Below are 16,567 nucleotides of genomic sequence, written 5' to 3'. Positions count from 1 at the left end.
AAATAATAATTACATAATTCTTTTAATAATACGAATGATCAAACGTTGAAAAAAAAGTCAATAACGCCATATATTATGAAGGACGTCATATATCATGAAGGTAGTAATATACAAATAGACACTCTAAACACTACATATATTATGAAGATAATATACAAATAGACACTAAACACTAAGACCAATTTACGCCTCAAAGCAAACAACAAAGCAAACCAGCCCGAAACCAGACAGATACAGATACTCAGAAGATACTCAGAAGCTGCTACTGATCTTGTTCTTGACATAAATATAGTTACAGCCTTTTTTTTGGATTTTCGGATTGTTCTCCAAAATCACCATCCAAACTCACCGGCCAAAAGATTAGTACAGCACTAAAACTAGAACTCTAAACATCTCCTAAACTCGTCTACTAATTGCACCAAAAGCCCACTGAACACTGAAACTAGTTCTACATTCTATGCACACTGACACTATCTGTCGAGCTGATCACTTGTGCATATTGTCTCTAGTCCCAACTCCCGGACAGCAGCGGCTTCACGTCGGCGACCTCGCCGAACATCTTCACCAGGTCCGAGCACTTGGCGGCGGCGGCGCCATCACCTTCGAGGTCGGCCTCGGCGTCGGTCTCGGTCTCCAGCTCGAGCCCCAGCTCCTCCTCGACGTCGTCGGACGCGGCGATCAGCAGGAACTCGCACCCTTCGTAGTTGAGCAGGTCCGGCGGGTCGGCCGGCGCGTAACGGTGGTTGCTCCCGAACCGCCCCTGCAGGTGCGCCGGGAACGCCGCCCTGCGCTTGCTCTGCAGCCCGCGGAACCCGCCGTCGCCCCCGCCGCCGGAGGGTGGCGGCTGCTCGGGGTTCTTGATCTGGATGAGGTAGGACGCCTCCGGCTCCACGTTCATGGCCTCCTGCGGCTCGCCGGCCTCGTCGGCTTCGGCGTCGTGCTCGCGGCGACGCGCCGGCAAGGGGAGCTCGAGCTTGTAGACGAGGTGGGTGTGAACGCGGCGCCCGGAGTCGTGCTTCAGGATGCGGTACACGCCCTCCCCCAGCGCCCTCGCCGCCGCCCTCCGCCGCGTCCCGCGCGTCGCCGTGCTGTACTCCTCTGCAAAATCGATCGCAACAAATTCATACATAAGAAGTTCACATTTCGATTTGGAACAACGAAATTAAAATTTGAATGCGTTTTGTACCTTCCTTGAGCGCGTCTTTGATGTGTTCGACGTCGGTGGTGACGAGCTCGACGTAACCCCAGTACGGGCGGCCGCGCTTCGCCGCCGGGTCCGGCAGGCTCTTCTTCCCCATCACGATCAGCCGGAGCAGCGCCTGCTCCTCGACGTTCACCTCCTGCAATGCAACAACACCGGCATCCATCAAATTTAACCTGAAAATCTCTGAAAAATCTGCAACTCTCTGTCACCGAGACGACCTCCTTGCCGTGTCCGCCTTCGCCGCCGCCATCGCCGTCGCTGTTCTGCGGCTGCTGATTCTTGTGGCCCTCCTTGCCGGAGTCCGGCGCCTGCTTGTCCTCGACGGCGCGGTCGCCGCCGTCGCCGGTGGCCTCGGGGCGGAGGACGATGTACATCCGCTGCACGTCGTCGGGGCCGCGCGCCTCGTCCTTGCCGACCTTGGGACGATAGAAGAAGAAGATCTCGCCCTTCTCCTGCATCCCATCCCACCACATCGATCGCCATTAATCCACTCCGCAAGCTAAGCTAACACTGATCTGAACTAAACTGTAAAAAAGAAATACAAAATGCGATCAAATGGGGAGAAATTAATTAAATTAAGCAGCAAACCTAACCTGGATCTCCACCTTGGGATCCGGCCTCGTCTTCACCTCCTTGCCGTGCCCCATGATCGCTCGCTTCTGTCGGATCGATCTCGATTTGCTCTGAAAAAAATACCCAAGATGCAAGTATAGTTTACTCCATAGCTGAGAGCTTGAGAATTGAGATAAGTAGACGGTGCAAGCACAGGAGCTTGCTGACGCGTGTGCAGAGACGTGTAGTATCCTGGAAGCGTCTCGGCGGCCGCCGCGTGGCCGACGGACGGCGAGACACGTCGGCCGTCGGGCATGGGCCGTGGCCCAGAGTGAACGGCCGATATTGGGCTTTGGTTCTCATGGGCCTACCCGCTGCACGCCCAAGCGAGAATTCGGGCCGTATTATATCTGTGGATAAGTCTATTTTGTGTCTCTCAACTTGTATCCCTTGATTTAATCGCCTCTCCCTTAACCGCAATACCGGTGTAACATCTCCTCCGTCTTAAAAAACCGGAGCAAATTAAGTCCCTCGTCTGTTTTAATAGCGGTTTGGTCCGTGGTGCTCATGGACCCAAAAATTTAAAAGGAATAACAGGCCTACATGTTAGGCTGAATAGGACAATGAACAACCAAACATTAAACTAGAAATGAAAACCACTACATCGATCTCTCTCTAAATCAGGACTTTATGATTGCTAGTTGCCATAGACATCGATCGATCCCAACATCAAGGCCACTAACTAGTACTAGCACTTGGTTTCTACACATAGCCAGCTTGATCAGCTAAACACATCATTATTGCAGAAATGCAGAGCCAATTCGTATTACTGGGCCAGTTTCGATTGCTACAAACCAAACACCTCTATTAAAATACTACTTATGCTATAAATTTAGCTTTGCCCATAAACTTGCTAAATGTTATTTTATCAGAATATTATTATGTGTGGTCTAGTTTAAAGATTTAATTGCAACTAATTCAATGGTACAATCAAATTTTAATCAGATAAGCAATTTAAGAGAAAATATAGTTTATAGTTTATTAAAGAGGTGGCTATATGTGTACCTAGAAGAGAGGAGAGAGAAGCTATTGGCTTAACACTAGAGGCTAAGGGGACAACGGAAGGGTGTGAGGGTGCCCGATATATTTTTACCCGAATCGGGCGTCCGGCCCAGAGCAATCGCGACAGACATGTGTCATATAAAATCAGATCTCCTACCGTAGATGCCAACCACGGGTGTGTTTAATTCACGCCAAAATTAAAAGTTTGGTTGAAATTGGAACGATGTGACGGAAAAATTGGATGTTTGTGTGTGTATGAAAGTTTGGATGTGATGGAAAAGTTGGAAGTTTGAAAAAAAAATTTGCAACTAAACACGGCCCACGTGACTTTCTTTAGACAGTTCAGAGTTCCGGATCGTCAGGTTCAACAAGATTTGCAGCATTGAAATTGAAATTCAGGGGATTTAACATTTTAACACTTTTTAATAGATCAGTTTAATCCCTCTCACAATCGCATCTCTCACAAAACGGCAAATCTATTGACACTACCCATCCAGAGTGGCAAAACATTAATTATTCCAAAATTCAGTGGTAGAAGCAACAAGTTCAGGTTCTAATATCTTGATTCTCTTTAGATAGATAAAGAAAATGGTCATATTGATGTATGAAGAAATATTCTTTGGTTCGGGTTCAGTTGCTAGTAAAAAAATACAAAAGGTTAAGCAGAAAATAAAATGAAGAAAATCAACGGGTTAAAAAAAATTTAGGAGAAGGTTAAAAAAAATGAAGAAACATTAAGGGTGTGTTTGGATAATGGGATAAGAGTAGTGGGATTGAGATAGGGAAATGGATGAAGGCTAGGATGAAATGAGGGAGGGATAATGGATGGCTAGGATTTGAAGAAACTCTTTGGTGGGTGGAAAATTATTTTCCTAATCATTAGCTAAACATGACCTAAGGAGTAATAGCGACTAGCGACCACCATGGGTTTACGTCAGTGTAGAGTGATTCGATCAACTTCAAATCCATAGTAACATCCTGCTCTTTAAGGTCGGTTTTAGTGTAGCTTGAGGGGACATTTGCGTCCAAACAAAAAGACGGATCGATGAAAATATGTCAATGCCGCCGGGAGTTCTCTTTTTCAGTAGCTAACCGTTTCCGTATTTGTTTTTTTTTCTTTTTTTCCTCTTGGCCCCTGGCAACGGCCTTCTGAATGTTTGTTGTGTAACTAAACTCTGCTATCTTCTTCTAATATATTAACGTGCGATTTTTTTGAGCGTTCGCGAAAAAAAAAATATGTCAATGCCGCCAGACGACGACGACCACAAATGGCACGAATCAGATTTGACAAGAATACCTGTAACATGATTACGAATAGATGATTATTAAATGCATTTATCTAAAATGGTAATTTTTTAAGGGTTAATTGGATCCATGCCACTGTAAATATGCCAATTCGAAAAAATACTACTACTATTCGCGATATCGGCTACGTGCCACTGAAATTTAGGGAAATTGGAATCATGTCACTTCCGTCCAGTTTTATGTCAACCGCCGTTATCTGTCTCCTTCTTCTTTTCTTCGCTTCTCCGCCATAGACACCGGTGAGCACTCCACCTCAGACTCGCTGGTCCTTGCCACTGCCTACTGCAGCTAGTCAGGGGTCCCCTCTCTATCTCTCGCTACTTCTCCGCCAACAGCCGCCGCGACCTGTCCATTCCTCATCGTCCCCGCCGGCGGACGTGGCACCCTCGCTGCCGTCGTCAAGGGAATCAGCGGCCAGGAAGCTTCTCCGGCATGGACGACGGTGAGCCCAGGAGGACGACCGCTGAGGGGAATCGGCGACCGGGGAGCCGAGGGCGAAGCCCGGCAGGACGAGCGGCACGGGGGAAGGAGATCGGTGACGGCAGCGGCGAGGGTTGGGGACGGCGACATGGCGGTGGACGGGGTGGCAATCGGCACATGGGCAGTGGCCGGGGCCCTCGCCGGGGGAGTAGATGATGACAACGCAGGCGCAGCCCGGCCCGCCGACTCCGAGACGAGGCGCTCGACAACGACGACAAAGTGCAGCCCGGCTTCGAGATGAAGCGCTTGACGACGACGACGACGCAGGCGCAGCCCGGCCCGACCCCCATCTCTGAGACGACGACGGCGACGACACCTCCTACTGCATCTATGGTGGTGGAGAGAGAGGAAAAGGAAAGAGAAGAGAGGGGAGGGAGGTGGGGCCCACGTGCAGTTGGGGGCTAACAGGGATTTTTGACGGAAAATGTGATGGAGTGGCACGGTTCCAATTTCTCCAATTTTCAGTGGCATATGTAGCCGATATTCTGAATATTAGTGGCATTTTTTAATTGGCATATTTGCAGTGGCATGGATCCAATTAACCCTTTTTTAATGGCACCATCAAATTTAACCTTAACATTGTGGGCTACCGGGGGAGCATACCAAATTACCAACTACAATCTAATTTAATGATTTTTGAAATGACCCAGTTAATGATCACTTGATGGCATATTTCTTCTGTTATAGAAAAACCCAACTGCTTATGTCTAACTCACGGTTTCCCTTATCGCCGGTAACCACGTGGTTACTGCGGTTATCGTCCTAACCGTGGGGGGGGGGGGGTATACCATAGGGGTTACCGGTGATAGGGTTTGATGAAATTTGTCCAAATTCAAAATTCTGAAAAAAATTGAAAAAAATTCATGGAAGTAGTTCTTGGTTTGTAGTGGCAGATGGTGAAGAATTTTTTTTGAAAAAGAATAAGATAAATTCAAATTTGAGGGCAAAACCAAAAGTCAATTAGAAAATGAAAAGAAATGGAATGGGCCTTGTTTGGCACTGTTACAGATAGCGCATTAAGGCTCATAAGAGAAGAAAATATCTCCTGGGTTGTTGGGGGCTCTCCTCACGCTCTTCCTCCGCAGAAAAACTAATTCGCGCAGACGCGTCAGTTGGTTATCTCGCGCACGTTGCCCACACATGCCCACATGCGACTTTTAGGTTTTTTTTTCGATTTTTTCCATATACGCATGATTTCCTCTTTTCCGGATATTTTTTTTGTGATTTTTTTCATGAACTTCTTTTAATCTAAGCGCATGATTCAACTCAAATTTGGAGTCAAAAGTTTTCAAAATTGTAGTTAGAAGTTTTAAATTTTTAGTTTGAATATTTTTAAATGTAAGATAAATGTTTTTAATTTTGAGATGAAAGTTTTCAAATTCGAGTTGAAAGTTTCAAATTCTGAGTAGAATGTTTTCAAATCCGAATTGAAAGTTTTTAAATCTAAGTTGAAAGATTTTAAATCTCGACTTAAAATTTTTCAAATTTGATTTGAAAGTTTTCAACTCTCGATTTAAAGTTTTCAAATCTCGATTTGAAAGTTTTCAAATCTCGAGTTGAAAAGTTTTAAAATATGAGTTGAAAGTTTTCAAATCTGGACTGAAAGTTTTTAAATCTGGGTTGAAAGTTTCAAAGTTGAGTTGAATGTTTTTCAAATTTGAGATGAAAAGTTGAAAGTTTTCAAAATTTGACTTAAAAATTCAAATTTCGAGTGAAAATTTTCAAATCTAGATTTAAAATTTTGAAAATTTGACTTCAGATATAGATTTCTTTTCAATTTGTTAGTTTAAAAAAATCCTAACTACTACCGTCATTATCTCAAACTGTAATTATCTAAAACTAATTGAATAGTTAACTACCTTTTAGTCCCGGAAAACGGGGACATCTAACTCCATGCCACTTTTAAGATGTGGCAATTAATTATTCGCCACTCGCTGTCTATGACATGTGGGCCCTCATGTGTCTATGATATGTGGGTCCAGTGGCAAATAATTAATTGCACCACTCGTAAGTGGCAAATAGTTAATTATTCCCGGAAAACGTGCATCGGGGGCGCACACGCGCCAACTAGGCGCCCCCCTTTCTCTGTTGGCAGACTTGGCACAGGGTGAGGGAGGCAGCAGCGGCGCCTAATCCGCCGCATACGAGCCGGCGAGCATGAAAATCGCGCGGTTTCTGAGGTAACCGCAACTAGGGAGGAGGTTATCGCCTAGGAGAAGTGCCTCGAGGTAACCCTCATCCTCCTCGCGGTTACCGCTGGCAGTGGATCTGTGTTTTATGCAAGGAAGTGGTGATAATCGTCCCAAATTGCACGGTAACCGTGGTTCCTATAGCAGTTATCGCGTGGAAACCGTGGTTTACATAGTTGAATGTTGTGTCTTTAGTTCAATGTTGAATGTTTCTAGGGTTCGGGTATAGTAAGTGCAAATGTGGAATGTTGAATGAAATTATGTAGTGCAAATGTTGAATGTTGTGGAAGATTTAGTTTGGTAAGTTGTTGAGTACTTCTGTTTGAAAAGACTGTTGGAAATATTGGTAATTAAGCAGTAGTGAATTCAGTGCATCCGGTGTCCTTTTTTATATCATTCGTTTCGAACTACAACTTTCTATATTCTTGATGCTTGCTTATCCTATGAACAATCATATTTGTAGTCGTGGATAATATATTGTGGACTGTATTATTTCAGCTTTATGTGGACTTCATAATGCTTTGAAATATGAGGTCGTTGAATTGTTGTTGTTGAATTATTGTGCTATAAAATGTTTCAGCTGTTTGGTAGCCAGCTTCTGAAAATCTGGAAAAGCTCTGAAACCCAGCTTCTCCAGCTTCTGGCTTCTTAGTTCATTTTTCAGAATCTGTAACTACAGATTCTTAGAAGCTGTGGACTGTTTGGGACAGTTTCTAGCAGAAGCAGCTTTTGGGAAAAGCTGCAGCTGGGACAAGCTCCCCCAAACAGGACCGTTGAGTTGCTTCAATATCCACAATAAAGAAAGATCATGCCGATTTTTTGTATTTTACACCCAAAAGTTATACTTGGAAGTATCCTATATATTCTTCCAATTATCCCCAATTTCTACACACATCCGGCGATAACTGCACGAATATCACGATTATCCTTCCAAACCGTGCGGTAACTGCGAAACCACTGATTTTTTTGAATTCAAATTTTTGGAGATGAATTTTGCGCGGTGGCGCTGTGTCGCAGCGTAGGATTATCCTGGCCATCAATCTTGTGCATGCGCGTCTGCGTCGCGCCAATGAATCGGTCGCACGCACCTGCCCCGTGGTATGTGTATATTTCCATAAATCTTTCAAAAACACGTGCATAATTGCAAAAAGTTCAAAAATAACGTATATTTTCAAATCTTTTTACGCTCCAATTTGCCGCCTTGTAGTTCACCACAATGACGTTATTGTCCTGTGCATGCATCAGCAGCAGCGAGACAGCATGCTAGTGATGATAGAGGTACTCCCTCTACTTCTATATTAATTGACGTTTTGAACAAGGTTAAAGTTAAACTTTTATAACTTTGACCATCAATAACTTTAAAAATATTTAAAAATATTTAGTTTAAAGAAACTAGAAAAACATAAAATTAGAAACTAGAGCGTGTTATTGTCCAAAGCGTCAATTAAAATGAAACCGGAGGAAGTATATGGATAACCAAACAACCTCGCCTGTCGACAGATCCATAGATGTAAAACATAATTAGTTTCTGTTAGAGTATAATCTCATCGGTGTCGAATAACGGGTTCCTATTGTCATCTCTAGTTGTTGGTACAAAAAGGATTTTTCTTAGTAGCCAAATGCTTGTCATTTGATATAGATAAAATGGCCACGCTTATTAAATAGTATATGTTATTCAAATATTAAACTATTGTATAATGTTAAAAAATATTGGGACTAATTTATAAAACATGTAAAAGCAAATGTGGTGGACTTATTTGCAGAATCACAATCATCACTATTGCAAGACCAATAAATATGTGGGGGTTTACAGTTAATTAAGTGCATAAATAACAACAGCTACCAGCTGATTCCGTTACTGAAAATTCAGTACATGCTGACCGCTTTCAATTGATTTGCTTTATTCACATTCTTTTTGAACGAATATTGAGCGTTCCTATACTAATAGATTTGGGCCATTTGGCACTCATTTTGGAAGGGCCCACACTTGATGGTAATGCATTATGATTAGTTATTTTTATTGTTATTAGATGATAAAACATAAATAGTATTTTATATGTGACTATTTTTTTTAATTTTTTCATAATAAGACAGATAGTCAAACGTTGTACTACATGAAAAATCCAAAACTGCGTTATTTTTGGGATGGGGGGAGTATCATCATCATCAACTACTCTCTCCGGGCTGATAATATTTGTCGTTTTGGATAAGAGTAAGGTCAAACTTTAAAATCTTTGATTATGAATAATTTCTAAAATATTTATGTTTGAAATATGGAGACTATATGGATAGATTAGTTTTAAAAAGTACTTCAATAAAATCATATATTTCTTAACACTTCTATTCATATTATAATAAAAAATGAGTAAATTACACTAGAGGTGCTTAAACTTGTAACGAGGTTTCACTTAAGTCCACGAACTTGCAAAACGAGCATCGAGATCTCTAAACTTGGTTTAATGTATCATCCCGGTCCAAAACCTCATTTGACCGTGGTCTTGCTTACGTGGCATGCCACGTGGACGATGACATGGATTTTTTTTATTTTTTCTCCCTTCTTCTTTTTTTCTCCCTTTTGACACTGACAGGTGGGGCCCACTTCTCTCCTCACTACTCTCCTCTTCTCTCTGACCTCACTTTCCCCTCCTCTCTATCCTCTCTCTCTTCGGCCGGTTAAGCGGGACGGGCGGCCGGCGACCGAAGTAGGCGACAAGCGGGTCGGAGCGGGGCGGCCGGCCGACTGGCGGAGCAGGTCGGTGGAAAAAAACAGTGCCAGGCGAGGCTGGTGAGGGGGCGGGGAGGCCGGCGGCGGCAACGACTTCATCTCCGCCACCGAGCTCGCGCGCTCTATGGCCGACGCCTCCCTCGCACACGTGGCCACGGTCGGCGACCTCTCCTCCCGGGTGTGGTCAGCGACGCCTCCCCCACACGCGTGCTGCTCCTCTCCTCTCCGGCCGCTGCCCGTGCATGCGCGTCCTCCCGTCGGCCTCACCCGCACGCCTCTCCTTTCTCGCCGACCGCCGTCCGTGCACGCGCGCTGCTCCTCTCCTCTCCAACCGCAGCCCGTGCACGCGTGCCGCTCCTCTCCTCCCGCCGGCCGGCACCCGCGCGCCGCTCCTTTCTTGCCGGCCGCCCCGCCCGTCGCCGCTTCGGTTGCTGGCTGCCCATACGTCCTGCTCAACCGCACGGAGAGAGAGAGAGGATAGAGAGAAGAGGGAAAGTGAGGTCAGAGAAGCCCACTGACAGGTGGGCCAGTGGTAGAAGGGAGAAAAAATAAAAAAAAATCCCTGTCATCGCCCACGTGGCATGCCACGTAGGCAAGACCACAGTCAAATGGGGCTTTGGACCGGGATGATACATTAAACCAAGTTTAGGGATCTCAATACTCGTTTTGCAAGTTCATGGATCTAAATGAAACCTCGCTACAAGTTTAAGGACCGCTAGTGTAATTTACTCATAAAAAATAGTGGTCAAAGTTATCTTTTAAAGACCGTATCGTTATTTAAAACGACAAGTATTATTAAATCTAGAGGGAGTAATAAACATTGTTTTGTGTGTAAGTTTAATTGGTGAGACGAGGATGAAATGGTAGTTGCGCAGTACTCTTAAAAACACATCATCATCATTGTTTTGTGTCTAAGTTTAATTGGTGAGACGAGGACGAAATGGCAGTTGCGCAGTACTCTTAAAAACACATTATCATCATCATTGTTTTGTGTCTAAGTTTAATTGGTGAACATATCATCATCATCATCATCATCATCATCATCATCATCATTTTATGTCTAAGTTTAATAGGTGACGTTGATAAAATTAGGTAATGCAATTAATGCATCCCACATTAAGGACTATTAATTCCTCCTTCATTATATATATCTCCGTTTTATTTTATTTTATTTGTTTCATTATCTTTATGAAGCATGCAACCGACATGGACGGTTTACGGGTGCACATGTATCTATCCGTTTAATTATATGGATGCTGATGCATATTAGAAACTATTAAGTGTGGCGGATCTCTTTTTATAGTTGCTAATGGCAAAGGCAGGCGAATCTTGCCATCTGCTAGCCGTGATGCCCTATTACCCTCCTCGTCTAGAAGAACCAAAAAAAAAACACTAAATATTATCTGACAAAGGGTCACACATGTTAGATTATATGAGATATAACACACTACAGTATATAAAATTATAGGTTGTCTATACATCATTTGATAGAAAATCCTTCTATAAATCCTGCAAAGTTTAGACCACCCAATTGCATTAAGATTTGCGCCAGAGCAACAAATTAAAACCCACAAAACCTCCTCCTCATCCCCTTTCTCACGACAGAAACCCACAAAACCTCCTCCTCATCCCCTTTCTCACGATACAGTCGCTGCTTAGCTCTCACGCGTCCCCCCCCCCCTCCTCTCCTCCCTTCTGGAGCCATCGGTAGCGAGATGCCCCTACCCCGCCATCTTCCTTGTCTCTGGTGGCTCCTCGCTGTTGGATCAGCCACCACCTCCTAACCACAAGCTAGCTATTCCACTGCTACCAACCGGCACCGACGCCTCCACCTTCCACAACCATCCCTCTAAGCCCGGCAACCTCCCCCTTCTTCTCCCTTCCCCTTCCACCCCTCCCATCCCCACTCTAACCCGGGACCCTCATTTATTGGCTCTTCGCTAGAGTTTGGGTTGTCACCGGCATTGAAGAAGAAAAGGAGGATGTCAGAGTTGGAGAAAAAACATCTAGAGCATGAATCGAAAAGCACATCTAGTGAATCAAAATCTGTAAGATTTGGGAATAGATTTTCTATCGACAGAAGGGTAGCCATTCTGATAAAATTACTAATATGGTGTAGAAAAGCTCCACGAGTAAACACGGTTATAAGAGTTGTGGCTTAAAAGATTAATGTCCTCGCTGTATATGTAAGTGGGTTGTTCCATATTTATACCGAAAGTCTCAAAATTCATGGAATTCTTGACGTTTGATTTATTCTAGCTAGCCGAGGCTAGTGTAAAATAATCTTCAGGTTTCGGGTCTGCAAATCATACAGTGTAAAGGCTGCGTTGGATTCTCCCAGAAGAGTTGGATTAAATTTTGGATACTCGTGGCACGCTTTTCAAACTGCTAAACGATGTGTTTCGTGCGAAAACTTTCTATATGAAAGTTGCCCTAAAATATCAGATTAATCTATTTTTCAAACTTGTAATAATTAAAACTTAATTAACACACGTTACTACCATCTCATTTTGCGTGAAATACTTAATCTTCATTTTTATCTTCAGGAGATTCAAACACCACCCCAAGCTAGCATGTTAGGCGTGCATGCTTCGCTTAATTCTCAGATTATTCTCATATGTTTTCACTGCCGCTAGGCGCTACAGAGAGCATGTCAGTCCCATCACTTGTTCAATTCAACCTTTTTCCTTTCCATATCTGAACCCCTTCTCATAGTTGAGAAAAAAAAAGAAAAAATTAAGGGCCCATTTAAAATCATAGGAATAAAAAAACAGAGAAATAGGAAAAACACAGGATTCTGACAGGAATACAATTGTAAAACAGAGAACTGTAAAACACAGGAAAAATACCAGAATGGCCATTATTTTGGACTACAGGAAAAACGCAGGAATCAGATGAGAAAGATAGACTCAGAGGAAATGTTCCAAGAGGTTATACCTCTTGCTAACTTTCCTCCAATATATGCATAGGATTACCCATTTCATAGGAATTTTAAAGGATTGGATAGAATTCAATCCTTTGTTTCAAAGCTTTCATAGGATTTTTTTTCTATAGGATTGAAATCCTCCAAAATTTCTACATTTTCCTACAAATCAAAGGGGCCCTAAGTGGAGGAATTGATTGCATTGTATAATTCCAAAGTAAAAAGACAAATTATGTTTTAGGTTAATTTCATTCTTTTACTTAGAAATTTATAAGTTTTTATGATCGATTTTCCTTACAATCACATAAAACACACACGCCCGCAGATATACATACGCCAGTACGTATACATAGCCCTTATCGCCAGTATATTTTATGTGCCAGTACTAATAATTGTAAGACCACAATTAAAGAAAAAAGTATGAAATATCCCCTGAACTATCATGGTCGACCGAATTATTCCCTAAATTTAAATACCGGACATTTTACACCCTAAACTATATATACCGGACAAACAATCCCTGAACCCTGTTCGGGGCGGTTTTGATTTCAGCTATCACATGTGGCATCAACGTGGCAGCCTAATCAGAAAAAAAAAATCCCTTGGGCCCACCTGTCATCCAGCTTCTCCCAGCCCATTGCGCTCTCTCTCTCGTGCGCGTACTCGGACGGCCAGCGGCGGAGCTCGCTCGCGCGGCTGGGGACGGAGGCGAGCTGGTTCCCCTAAATCCAGCCGCCGCCGCCCTCTTCTTCCCTTTGGCCGCCCGCGGAGGAGGCAGCCGGAGCTCATGGTGGGCGGCGGCGCGGGGATGGGAGGATGGCAACGTCGCGGGGACGGGAGGTGTGCGGGGTCGGCGACTGCGAGCTTCTTCGCGGCGCCTTGGGAGGAACGAGGCGAAGGCCCAGCCGCTGCAGGTGAGGAACGAGGCCGGAGTCGAAGGCGGCAGAGAGGAAGATCGGCAGCGTGTGGTGGCGAGCGCGGAAGGACCTGTCCGCGAGCGTGGCACGCACCAGCGCAGCGGGGGAAGGGAGGCGGAGGAGGTCATCGCCGAGCACCTCGACGCCGCCCATCGCCTGCCCTCGCGCGCCGACCGCAAGCGCCGCACGGCCGCCACCTCGACGCCGCCCGTCGCCGGCCCTCGCGCGCCGACCCCCGCGCCGCTCGACCTGGGACCGCGCGGCCGCCACCTCGCGCCGCCCGTCGCCGGCCCTCGCGCGCCGACCCCCGCGCCGCTCGACCTGCGCCCGCGCGGCCGCCACCTCGACGCCGCCCGTCGCCGGCCCTCGCGCGCCGACCGTCCGCGCCGTCCCACGCCGCCGCCCGCCGTGCGCGCCGCCGCTGCCGCTCGACCCGCGTGCTTGGGGGAGGATGAGTGAGAGAGACGGAGAGTGAGATGAGAAGATATGACAGGTGGACCCCACTACTTTTTTATAAATAGAAAGCTGACTGTACTGTTACACGTACACCACGTAGACCAAAATCACCGTGGATTAGGTCGAGGGGGGTAATTCGTCCGGTTTACATAGTTATGAGTGAAGAATGTCCGGTTTTGTGGTTCAGGGGGGTAATTCAGTCGATCGTGATAGTTCGGGAGGTAATTCGTACTTTTTCCCAAATTAAATAGCTAGGGTAAGGGCATGAAGAATTTTACATGAATAATTCCGCTGCAATGATTCTCTTTGCGTCTATATATATCTAGATATATATTGCACACTGTAATTTGTTTTATAAGTTTCATGGCTACTTTGTTCCATACACCCTTTTATTTGTTCTTGCCGTGTATTTGACTCCTTTGTTTTGCACCTCTTTTCATTTTCTACATGTGTATGTTCTGATACTGTAATTTAAAAATCTAGTAAAAGCTTATCGCTCTGGATTTTCATTTTCTTTTTGAGGAAAACTGATTTTTATCTTTATACTTGAATAGTTAGATTTCACAACACAATCAGAGCGTGATGCATGTGAGAGTGAGACGATTGAGATTTTATTTAGGAGTGAAGTATATGGGCGGTCCCTAAACTTATGCGGGTGTGTCATCTAAGTCCCTAAACTCCTAAAATGCATTTTTAGATATTTGAACTTATCATGGGTGTTATATAGGTCCAAACGAGTTCTAACCCACTCCATGTCCTGACGTGGTATTGTCACGGTGGTGCCTACGTGTAAGTGGAATCCATATAATTAAAAACCATAATTTTCTCATATAAGGTAGATAGAAAAAAATCTAAAGTAGAGAGGAGAAAATATGTTTTTTTAATTTTATTTTTCTATGTGATTGGCACGTGGGTCCAACTAATACGTAGGCACTATCGTGGCATGCCACATCAACGCATAGAGTGGGTTGTAGCTCGTTTGGACCTATATGACATCCAAGACAAGTTTAGAGATCCGAAAATGCATTTTGAGAGTTTGGGGATCTAAATGACACACATGCACAAGTTTAAAATAGCTATAATATGTTGCGTGGACAAAACAATAGAAGATAAACTTCCCTATCAGATTTGACAGAAAATTTACTTATAATTTCAGTCGACAGGCAGATTGGACCGCAGATAATTCGCATGATTAATTTGATAGAAAAAAATCTACTCGTTCTGTCCTGCCTCTTTTTCTTAAAATAAATATGAACAGTAAGCAAACTTTTGTCAAATCGGGTTTTACAATTTTATGACATGGACTCCTACGCCATCCTAAAATAAGTTAATCTAATATAAGATGTGACATTTTCTAGCACTACGACGTCTGTACAGATTCGTACGTAGTGCTAGAAAATATCAAATCTCGTACAAATTAACTTATTTCATCACAGCATTACAGTGGGACACACTGCGAATGGTAGTTATCCCACGTGGCATCATTTGGCGCCAAGGTCCTCCCCTTTAAAAGCCAGCCATATGTGAGTAGCTAGGTATTGCTATGCCTTGCCTAGGAGCAAATTAATCCAAAACCTGTGCTCTAGCTAGCTGGAGCTAGTTAGGTGGCCATTCTTCTCCATCTCCGGCGAGTTGATTGGCTGACTGACTGGCGGCGGCCATGTGGAGGTTGAAGGTTGCGGAGAGCGGTGGCACGCCGTTGCTGCGGTCGACGAATGGCTTCCTTGGGCGAGCGGTGTGGGAGTTCGACCCCGACCACGGCACGCCGGAGGACCGCGCCGACGTCGAGAGGGTGCGCCGTGAGTTCACCGACCACCGCCTTCACCACCGGGAGTCAGCTGACCTCCTCATGCGCATGCAAGTATATATTAATTACATACGCTCATTCATCCCTTAGTTTTTTAAATATATAATGTCGCTATTCGTTTATTAATAAAAGTATTCAGTTGTTATATACTTCTATTTTGGTTATGGTTATATCATCACTGCAGTACATTAAGAACGACTTATATATAGAGAGAGAAAGCATTATGAACGGTCAAATATATGTTTAAAAATCAATAATCTCATATATTAAAGAACAAAGGAAGTAATAAACACGAATGGCTCTGTATCTTTCGAAAATCAATAACCACCTCATATATTAAAGAAAAAAGGGAGTAATAAACACGAATGGTTCTATATCTCTTATTTGTATATATTATATAATAATTACTTATTAGTTAAACTGCAATTTACTCCAATACTTTTTGAGAAACGCAATTTACCCCAATATGAAACTGTACGGTGTGTTCGCTTTCATTTGATTTTGTTGCAGGGTTTCGTTCATTTCATACGGTGTTATTTTCATTTCCTTTTGTGTTGCAATTTGCATAGCAAAACAAGCATCAACGTCGTCGTTATCGTATTCCACCCGTCAATAATAAGCTTGGAGAGAAGGAGGAGGTGACTGAAGAAATCGCCATGGCTTCGTTGAGACGAGCTCTCGACGAGTTCTCTTCTCTGCAAGCAGACGACGGACACTGGCCTGGAGACTTCAGTGGTGTTATGTTCATCATGCCTGGCTTGGTAGTATATTTAAATTGTATCTGTCTCTGGCTAAATAATTTATGCTTAGCTATTTCGTGGTTTAATTTCTGGTGATCTAGCTAATTTCTGTACAAATAAATGCAGATATTTGCCTTATATGTCACTGGATCACTGGACACTATCATATCACCAGAGCATCGGCGGGAGATATGTCGCTATATCTAT

At 44.2% G+C, this 16,567-nt stretch overlaps 1 protein-coding gene across 3 annotated transcripts; it reads right to left on the bottom strand.

The window, feature by feature from the left end:
* Window positions 1-249: 249 nt before the first annotated feature.
* LOC4328263 (uncharacterized) lies at window positions 250-1,952 on the bottom strand. Of its 3 annotated transcripts, none has more exons than XM_015768792.3 (4): window positions 1,798-1,952; window positions 1,423-1,656; window positions 1,187-1,340; window positions 250-1,098 (listed from the first exon to the last, which is right to left on the bottom strand). In XM_015768792.3, the coding sequence occupies exons 1-4, from the start codon at window positions 1,849-1,851 to the stop codon at window positions 506-508; spliced, it is 1,035 nt and encodes a 344-aa protein (XP_015624278.1). In that variant the 5' UTR covers window positions 1,852-1,952; the 3' UTR covers window positions 250-505. The 3 variants fall into 3 exon arrangements, with proteins under 3 accessions (XP_015624278.1, XP_015624281.1, XP_015624280.1); XM_015768795.3 differs by having other exon boundaries at window positions 1,423-1,729; window positions 1,810-1,925; XM_015768794.3 differs by having other exon boundaries at window positions 1,423-1,729; window positions 1,798-1,908.
* Between the last annotated feature and the right edge of the window lie 14,615 nt (window positions 1,953-16,567).

This window comes from Oryza sativa, chromosome 2 (genome assembly GCF_034140825.1).
Source record: "Oryza sativa Japonica Group chromosome 2, ASM3414082v1".
In the NCBI taxonomy this organism is placed as follows: domain Eukaryota; kingdom Viridiplantae; phylum Streptophyta; class Magnoliopsida; order Poales; family Poaceae; genus Oryza; species Oryza sativa.
Note: the sequence above shows the minus strand (reverse complement) of the source record. Positions and strands in the feature narration are given on the sequence as shown.